At 43.4% G+C, this 14,690-nt stretch overlaps 1 protein-coding gene across 2 annotated transcripts in view; it reads right to left on the bottom strand.

Annotated features, from left to right (window-relative positions):
* Positions 1 to 14,690, bottom strand: part of PRUNE2 (prune homolog 2 with BCH domain) — a 198,896-nt gene that overhangs the window by 74,328 nt on the left and 109,878 nt on the right. Inside the window, exons 5-7 of one of the 2 annotated variants that reach the window (XM_061201171.1) lie at positions 12,481 to 12,639; positions 3,222 to 9,798; positions 2,124 to 2,889 (exon numbers count right to left, since the gene is read on the bottom strand). In XM_061201171.1, coding sequence (XP_061057154.1) covers positions 2,124 to 2,889; positions 3,222 to 9,798; positions 12,481 to 12,639 — 7,502 coding nt within the window. Of the gene's footprint in view, positions 1 to 2,123; positions 2,890 to 3,221; positions 9,799 to 12,480; positions 12,640 to 14,690 lie in introns of those variants that run through there. The other variant, XM_061201172.1, reaches the window with a different exon arrangement.

Below are 14,690 nucleotides of genomic sequence, written 5' to 3'. Positions count from 1 at the left end.
AAAGGGGCCAGTGGCACAATTGAACACTGTCATCTGTTGGGTTTCAGGGGCATGTGCAAAATGCAGACAAGAAGCCAAATAATAGCTCAGCCAACTCGAGGCTGCCTGTGTTCTGAGCTCAATCTATAACAGTGCCAGCAGGGCTGCTGGGACCCATCTGCTACTCTCTTTTTGACAACAGATCTGAGGTCCCTCTGGAAGGAAATAGCTTGACAGGAAGAAAGAAAGATTAGGCCAACTTAAAATGTCTGGATTTATGAAGCTGCACTTGAATATGGCACAGATTTTAACTCTTTATGGCACTTTGCTAACCTTCAATATACCCCTGCTAGTCTTTTCAATTTCTCTGTCCCTTTCATGGAGAAATGTGAATGCCAAAGCTCTCCTGGACACTTTCTATTTATACATAAATTAAGGTCGCAGGATTCAATAATGCAGGAAGCCTTGAGATCCTCCAGCCCAATGCACCGATTTTATGGATGAGGAAACTTAAGCCTAGGGTTAATCCTAAAATACGTAACTGGTAGTGGTAGAGCCAGGCTGGAATCCAGCTGCCTTGACTTGCAGTGGGTATGTAGTGTGTATAGTCCTTTACGCTCCTAAAATGACTAGGAAAAAGATATCCTAAATGTCCATCAACAGAGGAATGGATAAAGAAGATGTGGTACATATAAATGATGGAATACTACTCAGCCATTAAAAAGAATGAAATAATGCCATTTGCAGCAACATGGATGGACCTAGGGATTACCATACTAAGTGAGAGACAAATATCATATGATATCACTTGTATGTGAAATCTAAAAAAAAATGATACAAATGAACTTATTTACAAAACAGAAACAGACCCACAGACTTTGAAAACAAACTTACCGTTACCAAAGGGGAAATGTCGAGGGGGGGAGGGGATAAATTAGGAGTTTGGGATTAACATATACACACTACTATATATGAGATAGATAATCAACAAGGTCCTACTGTATAGCACAGGGAACTCTACTCAGTATTCTGTAATGACCAATATGGGAAAAGAATCTGAAAAAGAATGGATATATGTATATGAATAAATGAATCACTTTGCTGTACACCTGAAACTAATACAACATTGTAAATCAACTATACTCCAGTGTAAAATAAAAATTAAATTTTAAGGAATGAGTAGGAAGAAGATATCTTTTCTCCACTACATTTTAAGGAGGAAACATGATTTTCTCCTTTACTTAGGTTACTTTTCACAACATGCCCTTTTGTCCCTGGAAGCAGGAGGGCTTTATCAGAGCCACTGAAGAGAAATGAACCACTGTAAACAGTTTTAGCAGGGCCTGGAAACTTGAGGGCAGGGACAATGTCCATTGGTTACCCAGAAACTTGGCCAGAGCAGATTCTCAAAAACCAAATGGTGAATGAACAAATGAATGAATTTCTGGTTTGATGGTTATTTGCCAATTTTTCAGTCAATTAAGGAATGAATGTTTCACATTAAGATTTTAAGCCTGCTGTGGATTCTCTTCTTTCTTTATTAGTAAGTGAGATGCTTACATGAAACCACAATCACCTTTTCTGTACTATAGGCAGTGTGTCTGCTGGAAAAGTACAGGCTTTGGTGGTGGAAAATTTTGAATCCCAGAGTGTTCACTCTGTTTACTTAATTCTAGGCAAGTTATAGAAACTTTCTGAGCCTCAACTCCCCTCCCCCAACCAGTATGTGTAAAATAAAGATAATACTACTTACTACTTGAGGGTTTCTGTACAGATTAAATAAGATAATGTGTGCAGACTGCCTTGCACTATGAATAAATGTGTGTGTCCTCTTCCCTCCAGCACCAACTGCCTATTTAAGAGTAGTATAGGTATTGAGTAGGTGAAGTAAGTGTAAGTATCAGGAGAGTAAGTATAAGACTTTGGATGGAAACTGAAGGGACTTCTTTGGCTGAAAAGGTACACAAATCATCATCATCATTATGGTTACCCAGCAGCTGCTTTTATGGATGATATGCTTTGAAATAAATATAAGCAAAGCTCCTATCATCTAGGTATTCTTCACATTCCATAATCCCTCACCATTTCCCCAGTTTCCAATAAAATAGTTTTCAGGAAAAAAATAAACTGAGCTTTTTGCTTACCCTTTTGTTCTTGGTTTCCTTGTCCTGGGCTCAAGAAACTCTGTCTCCTCCTCCATTTCTGTTTCAGGGATTATGTTTTTCTGAGAAGACTGTGGTGAGAGCATTTCCCATTCATTGTCATAGGTGACAGCCTGCAACATAACTGTATCGGGGCCAGCGCTGCCTCGGCTCATGTTCTTCCACGATTGGCTGCCCAGGCCAGAGGCTTCCTCTAGTGCTGAAGATTCTAGAGGCTTCATTTCTCCCAGAATCTGCATTTGGGGGCCCTTGCCCAAGCTGTGATCAGAGGCTGGCTCCACAGCCTCGCCGGACCATCCAGGCCCTGAGTCCCTAGTCTCCAGTGATGGGTCACCAACCTCACTACGGCCCAAGACCATCCAACTCTGGTCTTGCCTAGGGCTTCCAAAAGATGATCTCTTATCATCTTCGGAAGACATTCTCTCTGCAGAAAGATGGTTTCTTTCACTTAAGGAAGCAGGTTGATGTGTGTCTGGGAAGCTTGCTAACTGAGTTCCTGGCAGCCCCGTTTCTTCGGAATCTATGTGCAACTCTTCTAATTCCGATGCGATTTCTCTTGCCTCACAGGCCTCTGGCTCTGGGGGTGAATTTTCTTCGTGCTTTACAAGTATGTAATCGATGTGTAGTGCAGGATGATCTTCATTCTTCTCAGTGTACCTTTCTTCCCCGTATTCTGATTTTACCTGCTCAGGCTCTTTGGTCAGAATTATTTTTTCTTCTTCCAACTCTAATATCCCCTTGCTGGCACCTAGAAGTGGAAGATGAAGGTGAGAAGGAGAGAACAAGGCTTAATTAACACACTGTGTGACTTGTGATCTTTGCAAATGATCTATCTAAAGAGAGATAGTTTAAAAAACATTTTTATTTTGTAGAGCTGTTTAATTTTCTCAGACCCTCTCAAGGATACTTATTAGACAAGCGGTAGAAATTACTGTGGTAAGGCAGAACTTGGTTAAGCACGCACTGCAAATGTAGTTAGTTCCTCTAGAGCCACATTGGTAGGAAAAGTGTGTTTTACAAATGCATTCATTGAATGAAAGCAGCAATTTCTTGAGGGTGGAGGAATGAAAGGTTTCTTACCATTTGGTGGTCCTATGTCGCCACCTGCTGGTGAATCTGAATGACCTGTTTCTACTTCCCAGTCAACGTTTGACGGAGACAACTCAATGTTGGCGTCGACTCCGACAGGCAAAGAAACTGACTCAGGGTCTTCATGAACATGCAGCGCAACCGGCTGGCATTCAGGCTGTCTGTTTGTGGCCTCAGCGTGGTTTTCCTTGTTTCTTTCATCAGGAAGGGCAGAAAGCAATATCTCTGCGGCTTCGCCCCCCAGAGGCTCATTCTCTGGAGTCCCAGCTTCCTCTGTGGTTTCGACACCAGGAGTAGGTTCCGTGAGATAGGACAAATCAAATGGAGGTGTGTAAGGTGCCAGCTCTTGCTTCGGGGCATCTTCTTCCAAGGGAGGGTCACCGCCATAGACAAAGTGTTCAGGCTCTTTCATTAAATCTTCATCAATATTTTGGCCCATGACTTCATACTCAAAATCACCCCACGAGGCTTCAGAGGAACAGATATCTTGCTTCCCTGCCTCCCCATCAAATGGCATTTCAGGATTTCCTTCGGATAATGTCAGTTTACTCACATCATCTATTGTTCCCGTGGATGTGTTGAGACCTGAGGCATTGCTGAAACTGTGGTCAAAGGCAGCTTCGCTGACATCCAGACAAATGTCCGAGGCTAGCAAAGTATCAGGAACTGTGGCAGGATTCTCAGTAGCAAAAGCTTGCTTATGGTCCAACGGGCCCCCTGCATCGGTCTGACTCTCAGGAGAAAAGTCTTCTGATATCCAAGAGCTGGTGCTATCCACAGTTGGCTCTGGGTGAGTTACACAAATATCAGTTCCCAAGTTTTCAATCATTGGGATTGTTCTGTCAGTGGGTTCCAAAATTGGTGCTGTATCTGGGTTGGCTCCCTTTTCTGACGCTTTTAAACTTGTAATGTTTTCACCGTTTATTTCGGAAGGTTCAGGAGAACCTTTGTGAGAGGCAGGTTGAGATGAGTCATTTGTGTTTGCCTGCTCGCTGATCCGAGGCAGCGGAATTGCGTTTTCAGAAGATAGTTCTGAAGTACATGGGACAAATTCCTGCGCTGGCTCCTGACTGGGTTCTTCGTCTCTCTCTGGCTCGGTGGGATATAACTCACCGGATTCCCCTTCAGGTCCCATCCCAGCACTGATGTGCTGCTTAGTCTCTGGCTTTGCTTCATAATCATGACATACATCAGGGCTGTTGGAAGCCTGGGAATTGCTGTCGTGGTCACAGTGAGTCAGTATATCAGGATTCTCACCATCTGTCTTCACACCGAAGGGTTGTTTCACATCCATCCACAAGTCGGGTGAAGCTGAGGCCAGTTGCCCACCCTCTTGGAAGTTGCCGTGTAAAATATCTGGAACAAACGCACCTTGGGGGCCCTCACTAGGGGTAGAGTCGTCCCATTCAGAGCCTGACTTCTTTATCAACTGGGTGGAAGAACTGACAGCAGGGAAATCTTCAGACGCAATGCTTGAATCTGTCATTTCACTGGGGTGTGATTTTTCTTCTTCCCACCAATTTGTTTCTTGACACTCAGGAGTTGATACATTAGATATAATGCATCCATCTTCATCTGTGTGAGTAAATGTTGGGTCTGGCTGATTCCAGACAGACGGCACTGTATTCTGACACTGCTCTTGGGTAGGTATTTCAGAGGTGAGTTTGTCACTGGCAGAAGACATGGTTTGTTCTCTGGAATCCTTGTCTTTAATTTGGTCCAGTATTACAAGCTGGCTAAGCTGACCAGCTTCTGGGTCTGGCTGCCTTGGTTGAATGTTCCAAAGTTGCTCGTAGGCATTCTCCCCATTATTATCCAGAAAGCGTGACTCATGTTTATCACTGAAAGGATTGGTACAGTGCGTTTCCAGGGATTCAGTATCACCCTGAAGGGGTACTCCCCAGGGACCCACGTTTTGGCGTGGTGAGGAATTCATCTCTAGCACAGCACTTGAGTTAGGTAATTCCCCTTCAAATGCCCTCTCAGTTGGTCGCCCTTCCTGTAGCGAGGCGTTCCACCACTCCGTGCTCTCAGCTGAGAAGCCAGCCATTTCCAAATTAGAATAATTTTCATTCTTTAGTTCAGCTTTGGGAGATATTTGCCATATGACATCTCCCGTCCTCCCTGTTTCTGGAGAAGACTTCGTCTCCTTCTCCACTGCTGTAACCTGTACTTCAGTCTCCTTTAGTGGCAAGAAATTCCAATGATCAGGACTGCTTTGTTGATTGTCACAGAATGGGTTTGACTTATTCTCATTCTCTGCTGGTTCTGGACTGCCTATATAGGCGGAACATTCCTCAGACTTGGGATCAGCTGTGGCCAAGGACTTATTAGATTCATTCAATGAATCCCAAGCTCTGAGTTCACTCTGAGCAACCTGGCAAGTGGCTGAATGGATCTCTTTCTCCACTGACTCTTCATCGCCTACACTATCATCATCAGAACCTGAGCTTGTTGAAATGAACTTGGCATCCTCTTGCTGCACAGTTTCAGGAATATCACATTCACTTTTTTCCTGATGGCTAACCACTAGATTTCTTTCCTGATATACATCTAAATATTCAGAATATTTGCCTGTTTCAGGGCTAGACAAAGAGGAAAAGGAATCACCATCTATTGAGTCATTCCAAATCTCTAAATATTTAGGAACATTGTGATCTAAGCTCTTTTCAAACTTGTCCATTCTGTTTTTCTCCAAACCCTTCATTTCGGTAATTACTTCTACTTGACCATCAGTAGTAATTAGTTCAGATTCTTGGTAATTCTGTGTATTCCAATCATCTTGGTTTTCCTTCTGATGCCCAGTATTGGGTCCTTGGTCCCAGGAAGGCAATGCAGCCGAAGAGTCATTTAGGTCAGGACTGGATGCACTTGAATGTGTATACTCACTAGAAATACTGTCTCTGTCATCATTTCCTGATAAATTGGCTCCTGGAGGGCTGTTTTCAATATTCTTAACTTCGAGATTCTTATTTATCTCAGAACTTGTGCAGTTGACCTGCACATCACTGTCTCTAGGGCCATCCCAAACGTCAAGTCCTTGGGGACATCCATAAGGTAGGTCTTGGTTCATTCTCTCCGGCTCCAGAATGTTACATTCTTCAGCTTCCTCCACATCCATTTCAGGTAGAAATATACTTATTGTGGAATTCAGCCTACCTGAAATTTCAGTAGTTTCACCTGAATTTCTGTGACTCATGAGGTGCTCTTCACAGGTCTCTTTTGCCTGCAGGTGATCTGTGGACACCTCTGTTTGCACATCACAGGGGTCTGGAGTGTAAGACCCCTTCTCATGCTCTAATACCTCCTGGGGTTCCTCAGTTTGAGGACTGGAAGTGACTGAAAGAGAGCTGATTTTGCCTGATTCATTGGAGATTTCTGGATGATCAGATGCAGCTGGGGAAGGGCATTCCTGGCCACCTTGCCCTTTTCCAGAAGCCCCTGAGGTTCCATCCATTGGCTCCTCCTCACTGGGGCACTCCCTATCGGTGGCTCCATGGGATTCCTTCTCACTTTCCTTTTGTCCATAACTGGGACCCCTCCAGGGATCTGAGCATGCAAAATGCCCTGAATTCTCAAGTCTGGTCACCAAATACGCCATATCACTGGGTGGGGTTCTCCTGCATGTGTCCTGCTTGTCAGGATCAAGTGTTTCTGACTCACTGGCTCCAGAGGCTTCCAGCATGTCTGGGATGTGACTGTCCTGAATTTTTTCTAATGAGCTGGAAGTTTCAGGAGGTGATTTGCTTTGTTCTGGACCTGTAACATACGACGGGCCGGGTAACATTAATGACGACATGGCGTTCTCTCTCATAACGGAATCCCAAATACTATTCGCGATCAGCTGCCCGCTTTTCTCATTCAGCATGTGATATTCGTTGGGAGCAGTGTCCAAGCTGTGCTCAGAAGAGGCAGGGAGTTCCCAATCTGTCTGATTTGCTTCCTGATACTCCACGCTCCAGGGTTCTACCTGCCTCACTGCAAATCGGGTTTCGGGTTCAGAAGCTTCAGCCATGTACCCCTGTGCCTGGCCTTCACCAGTGATGGCCACAGCCGCACTGCAGTCATCCCAGTCCAAGTCGTTGTCCATATCCGAGATGGTCGCAGTAGACTGCGTGTCCTCCAGAATCACTCTGTTCCACAAGTCGAGATTGTCGGGGGCCGCCTGGCAGGAGTTAGCGCTGCTGTGCAGAAGTGTGAGTTGTCGGTTTGTTTCATTGTACAGCTGCATCATGCTGGGGTCATCGTAGCTGGACTGGCTGCTTTCCCCAATGTCATCCTCCACGGAGGTGTTCTGATCATCTGTGGGCTCTGCCTGGAGTAAATCTTTATCTGGGCTGTGAGTGGCATTTATTTCAGAGCTACCATCTGCGTGAGGTGAAGCCCACATTTTCAGGTTCCCAGGACCTGAACTAATACTATCTCTAGGTGGCTGCTCTGGGGACTGAGGAGGCATGTCAGCGTCCCCTGAGGTACAGTTAGCATCTTGTGACTCGAAACCTGCCTCTTTAGCAAATGGCTCGTCTTTGCTTTCTTTTTCGTCTCCGGCAAATGTTGGTGAAGTATAAGAGTCAGAAGTGGAGTAGTTGGTATCTAAGGGGGATGGCACCGAATCTTCCCCTATGTTGGAGGCACTGTAATCGGAACATTTATAGGATAAGAAGGAATCTTCCCAAGGTGCTAGGACATCTGACCCTCCTTTCTTGTTACCCTCCTCAAAAAGGTTCCAGGAGTCTACATTTTCGTACACCTTCCCCCTAATTTTTGGATCCACGAAACCATTCTGATCATCCTTTACTGGCTTAGAACTATTCCATGCATGATCCAGATCAGATCTGGGATTTCCAGATACAAGAATATCATCCCCGGAGTCATGGTTCTTCTTGCCCCAGATTTCTGGAACTGCTTCACTATTTGCGTCACTGTGCGAAATGTCTATGAGGTCTTCTGAAGGGAAAGAAAACCCGCTTTTTGCCATGGCCCACTCGTTTGGGTCCCTCACAGAAGGTGTCTCACCACTCATCGGGTGCAGATTCCAGGTATTTTTCAAAGCTTCGGCGTCATCTTCTTTAGCAAATGCTCTCCAGGCTGGGAATGACGCTGCAGCAGCTGGTTCCCCGTCATCCGTGGGATTTCCCCATGGCTCAGGCATGGCTGTGGGTGAGCGATCAGAACGCCACAAAGCAGCAAAGTCTTCTATCAGGTGGTTTGTTCCCTGAGGAAAAGCATTTGGCAAATGCGAGTTTTCAGGGGACATATTCTGAAACTGCAAGTTTTTCTCATTTCGGTCTTGAATATTATTGCTGCCCAGCCCAGGCTGACCAAATTCTGACTCCCAGGGACTTGACTTGGGGAAGTTGAGAGTCTTGGGTTGAAATATAGAATCTGAGGCTCTCCTATCAACTGGGCTTGGCTTATGATCTTTCCATGACTCGGGGCTCTGGAAGACAGATTCCTGTTCACTGGAACTCCATGCATCTGCAGTGTTTCTAGAGTCAATTTCCAAACCACCCCACCAGCTGCTGCACCGTGCCTGGGTTGGAGGTGGCCCAGTGTGACCCGTGTTGACTGTTTTTGGGGTCATATCTTCTGAAGAGAGTAGAGCTGGTTCTTCAGTGGATGGTGAGCTTTCCACAAAGCTATTCATAGGTGTTGGTGGGACCCTCCTTCCAACATTTTTCAGACTTTCTGGTGAAAGAGATTCATCTTCCACAAACCCTGTCAGGCTCAAATGTCTTTCAGAATTATCACTGGGACTTTCTTGTCTCTGGACAAACTCCTCATCAAATTCCACAAGGCTATCTTTGCCAGTCACTGACAAAAGAGAACTGGATGAATAATTCGACACGTCCATCCCTATCCCATCAAGTCTTTTAGGCCCCGTGGCGAGCTGTCCTTCTGATGAATCGCTGTTGGGGAAGAAGTCATCTGTTGGGGAGTAGTCTGCAGAATGGGAAGATGGTTGGGACTGCCCAGAAACCATGGGTGCTGGGTCAAAGTTGAAAAGGTCAAAGGATTCACTGTGTTCTCCAGACGGGGCATGCTCCTCCGCTACTGCCCCTTCAGGGATGGGGCTATAGGAGTCAAATCCTGGGAGGAGGCTGTGGTGAGGCCCAGCACCTTCTCCCACTGGACTGTCATCACTGAGGAAAACTGAGCTCTCCTTGGATGAGCGGCTGCTCCTAATGGTGGCCAATCCGCTATCCGGGCTAACGAGGTCCACGTTGACATCCACCTGGGCCTGGTTAGAATCGCTGAGATCGGGAGGGTTTTCCATGAAATTCGCGGAGCTGGGCTGTGGCTCTATGTCAGAACCATACAACTCCATAATCCCGGAGGACCCCTGGGAGAGCGGGGCGCTGCCTGCCACTGCTTCTGTGGAGGATGTCCGGCTGTTAGAGGCCATCTCTGGACACCTCCTATTGATGACTTCCTTGACCAGGAGAACCACGTGATCACAAGTCACTGAAGGGTTCTCCTGCTGATACACCAGAATCTCATCACAGCCACATTCAAAGGTCTCCAGCTCCAGGCGAGGGTTCTGGCACTCTTCCAGTTCACAGCAAATCTGTCGGGGAGGCACAGGGATTTGTGTGAGCACTCAGGCTCTCTTAGCTCTTTGCAATTTGTCTTTCTTAATTTTTTGTAATGTAAAATTAATCTGTGTTCATCTGTCTAGAAAGAAGACTGAGAACTGTATAACATAAAACATGGAAAGTCCCACTTAATATACCACCAATGCTTTCTTTAATCCTACCAAATTGGCTTTTTGTTGAACCCAAAATCATTTAAAACCTCTCCTCAGTGTAACTTAATACCATCTTCCAACAGGAGTAAAATTCAACTTCGCAAAAGCCAGAGATAATGCTGGTTGCTGACAAAACTAGGGGAAAAGTATTGGAATAAGGGAAAATGGGGCAGAAGGAAGGCTCTTGTTGGTAGCAGGCAGCCAGGACCTGCTTTAACCTCTGAAAGCCTCAGAAGGCAAAGGAGAAAGTAGGAAAGAGAAAGCAGCTACCAGGGACAGCTTTCTCAACGGCACTCAGGCCCCAACTGTCTCTTCCTGCCCCAGGAGACATCTACATGGGGCCCAGAACAGACAAAGCTGCCTTGGAAGGCAGGGAGATGTGTGATGGTCAGTGTGAGGCCAAAACTGGGCTGTAGCTCTATGATTTTTTTAGGAAATGTTGAAGATATTTTGCACACTGGGCATTTGAAATGGCCCCATAGGATTAGTGGAGGTAATAATAATAACAACAACAATAATAGTAACAACTACAGAGCTCACATAGATAGTAATAATAATAATTAACATTTATTGAATGCTTTCATATGCCAGACACAGTTCTAAGGGTTTTATGTGCATCATCTCCTTTAATCCTCACAATAATTCTACAAGGTAGGAACTTTTTATCCCCATTTTTCCAGTGAGGAAATAGAGAGACAGGAAGCTTAAATAACTTGACCAACAACACACAGCTAACAAGTGATGGAGCCACATTTTGAACTCAGGCAGTCAAGCTGCAAAGGCTGACCCTTAACCAACTGTGACCACATGGCCAAAGAAGGATTCCTCTAGAGCAGTCTTGACTTTGTGTTGCTCAAGATTTTAAGGAGATGTCTCTTGGGCAAATGGGTGGGGAGGGTTGGGGTGGGGGCCGAGGAGAGACATGGTGGAGTCAACTCAAGGGCTTCTAACCTCATCATCCACTCTTCTACTTCTGTCTGTTTTAGATTAACCAATTTCGAGATTGATTTGCTACAAAAAGTGATTTGAAAACCACTGTATTGGAGGCTTAGGAGACCTAAGTCCTGTCCCTAGGAAACCAGTGATCAAAGATAAAATTCAGCTTTGAAACTCAGTGCAGAGCAAAGCACTAAAAAAGCCACAGGCTGGTGATGCAATTCACAGATGTATGTGGGTCAGAAGGGTACCAAAAGCATCTGCAGCAGGAGAAGGGGGCTCACTCATATCTGGACTTGAGAGGGCACCAGAGAGGCTGGAGAGTGACTTCAGTCATATATCAAGAAATGGATCTCTTGGGGGACAGAAAGTGAGGATGTCAAAGAAGGGAGTTGAGACTTCACCTCTAGCCACCTGTGGGTAGACCAGTTATCTAATCCATTAGTGAGGAAAGATAAGTGATGAAACCGTTCTATGTCCATGTCATCCATATTATAATGAATTACATATGTTCTCATATTAGTTATTAAATACACCTGCTTTGGCATACCCACTGCCCTATTTTCATTAATTTTGTCTATTTCTTATATTTCCAAAGCCTTGGGTTAAAAGACTCTGTTCTCAACCAAGAAGATCTGACTGATTACCCAATCAGAATTTTAGTACCTGGAGAAAAACCTTTTTTTTTTTTTTTTTTATCATATATGAATGTTTTTTCTCAAGACATATCCAAGGTGTCAGGGTGGTTGTGGTCAAAAAACTAACTTGGATTAAAGCTTCAGATCACAGTTACTAAACACTGGACACCAAACAGATGTTTAGTCAGGGACTAAACTTTGTTATCACCAGGTAGTCCTCAAGGAGAACGGTATCCAAAGGAGGACTAGCCCTTATTGGGTAAAAAAGATATGATCTTTCTCCTTATGAATTCAGCCTAGAAAAGAAACGGTTATGGGGCTCTTTTAAATGCCCCTATGTGGGGTGAAGGGAGTCAAAAGGTACAAACTTCCAGTTATAAAATAAACAAGTCATGGAGATGTCATGTACCGCATGGAGACTATAGTTAATAATAGTGTACTGCGGATTTGAAAGCTGCTAAGAGAGTAGAGAGTAGTCCTCATCGCAAGAAAAAACCTGTCATTATGTATGGTGATGGATGTTAACTGGACTTATTGTGGTGATTATTTCACAACATATACAAACATTGAATCATTATATTGTACACTCAAAATATAATGTTATCTGTCAATTATTCCTCAATTTAAAAAAAAGGCCAACTTTTATCTCACTGACAATTCTATTTAGATGATTTTTTGGTAATACAGCATCAAAACTAAAAACTAAAAATCTGAATTAAAGCACTGATAAATAAATAAATAAATAATTAACTAACTAACTAACAGAATGTGCAAAATACCCCCAACATTTCTTAAAACTCAAACTCTAGGACCTTATCTCTTGGACCAATTTCTTTAAGTCACCAGTCCATGGCCGTCTTCCACCGCATGTTCTGAGAGCCAGCAGGAGGGGATGCAGTGAAATGTGCTGGGTCAAGGAGGTCCTTACCTGACTGCACAGCTCTAGGTTCTCAGAGTACACAGCGATCTGTCGTCTGGGCTGCTGCTCCTCCGACAGGTAGTTGGCCAAGAGGATGAGGACATCAAAACCGAACTTGTCTGAGAATGCTTTCAAATCACTGGTGATACTGCTGTGAAATGTACAGTCCTGAAACAACAGTCAATTTGATATTAATGTCAAACTGCCCAGCTCTGGGGAGTTGTGCCATAAATTTGTCCACTCTTAGGATGTATTACCACTGATACTTATTATTAGATGCAAATGAAATAAACACTTTGCTTTGAGAAAGTTTGGAAATTTTCATGCTATGGCTTAAAATATACTTTTGCTTTTTTTGTTTTGTTTTCCTAAACCAGGAAAGGAAGGCATCTTTGCTATTTTTATTAAGAATAGTTTAGAGAGGAACAAATAGCTTAACATCTTTTTCCTAAAATGTTTATTCAAATACTGACTTTGTAAAACATACTTTTCCTTTTATTGTTCATAGGACATAGGAATGTCTGCTAAATATTATTATTGATACTACCCACTAGAAAAATAGGAGGAAGTTATTGTTCTTTTCTATAATTGTTTTCTAATGGTTATCATTAACTCCAAGCAGAATCCCTAAAGATGGATTTAGCTGAGTCTACTGAATGCCTTTTATTCCAGTGTAGAAGTCTAGGAGATTTGTGTTAGGGATGTGATGTCAGATCTGCTTGCTCTAAGTGGTAGCTAAGGAGGAATGAATAACTGTGGAAAAGGGACCCATTACCGCAGAGTACCCAGACCTGTGGCTCACATTATCTGTGGAAATGTTCTGGCCTTTTCCAGTTTTATTAACTACAATGAGAACCACTTTGTCAGCATGGTTGTCTCTCTTTCTTAAAAAAAAAAAATACACTGAAGACCGTATCTTAGCCCCTAGCATAATGCATGGCATATACTAGTTGCTCAAGAAAAGTTTGTTGAATGACTGGAGAGACATATATACAAAATCAACCTGTGCTACATAATCCTTTATCATAGTGTATATATATATAATAGCACATGTAAATGACAATCATATAATCATCAACTGACAGTCCACTGCTCTACTCAGTGAAAATCACCGTGATGTGCATTCAAGAGATATAAAGAATTCTAATTTTCTTCTGCTTACAAAGTCATCAGAATTATGCATGCCACTGGTAAAACATTAAAGCAGTACAGAAATGTGTCCCGTAGGAAGTGGAAGTACCACGTACCTCCTCCTCAGATAACCATTATGAAGAACTAAACAGTGCAGTGCATATAGGTGCAGATTTTTTTCACGTCCAGATTAATGTTTGTATGTGGTAGCTCTTTGACACTTGTGGATTTGATATTTGTGGCTTAGACTATTTACCAGCCACTTAAAATTGCCATAATACATGTACTCTGTAATTCTGCTGAGCCAAATCTCAAGGTCGATGAGGTTCCCGAGAGGGCACACAAGAAACCTGGCAGTTGGGCGGGCCCAGCCCATCACCAGCTTCCATGCCTCTAGGAGCCTTGTTGTCCACTCCTGAGGCCACTACTCTTCAGTTACAAGGTGCACATGGGAATTCACAAAGATCTCAGGATATATTGCTGATGAATTCAAAGGATCTATCGCACTGACTTGGTAATGAAATTTATCATGCTCAAATACAATAGCTTTTGGAAGTATGCACACGGTCAGCTTTCATGCTTTTAATTTATTGTCCAAGTGTCATAATAATAATAATAATCTTTAAATAGGTACTTCAAAAATATTAATTCACCCACAAAAGAAGTAGATATTTAGAGTGAGCTTTTTTTAAAAAAAAATTGGACCTCCTATTATACACAATGTGCATTCAATAGATAAAATTATTTCAAATCATCATTGGTATTAACCATCAAGAACCTCAATGCTGAGCTTTTTGCCATTAAGAATTGTAAATGAAGATATGGTCCCAAAGGAAAACAATAATGGACAACTCCACGTACATCTTATCTCCAGTGACTGAAGGCTTTGGCACAAGAAGACTTACAATTTTCCTTTCAAAATATTGTTTTCATTATGTACATAAACTCATTCCCCCCAACATATTTATAAACCCTTAAAAGAAGACACACCATTTCTAAGAGATTTTCACGTACAATAACAATTATCACGACACTCCGAGCTGGGTCACTCAAACAAGAGAAGGCTGGTTTTACTGGTACCTCAGCAC

This window comes from Eubalaena glacialis, chromosome 9 (assembly GCF_028564815.1).
Source record: "Eubalaena glacialis isolate mEubGla1 chromosome 9, mEubGla1.1.hap2.+ XY, whole genome shotgun sequence".
Lineage (NCBI taxonomy): Eukaryota > Metazoa > Chordata > Mammalia > Artiodactyla > Balaenidae > Eubalaena > Eubalaena glacialis.
This window is presented reverse-complemented; position numbering and strand designations above follow the sequence as displayed.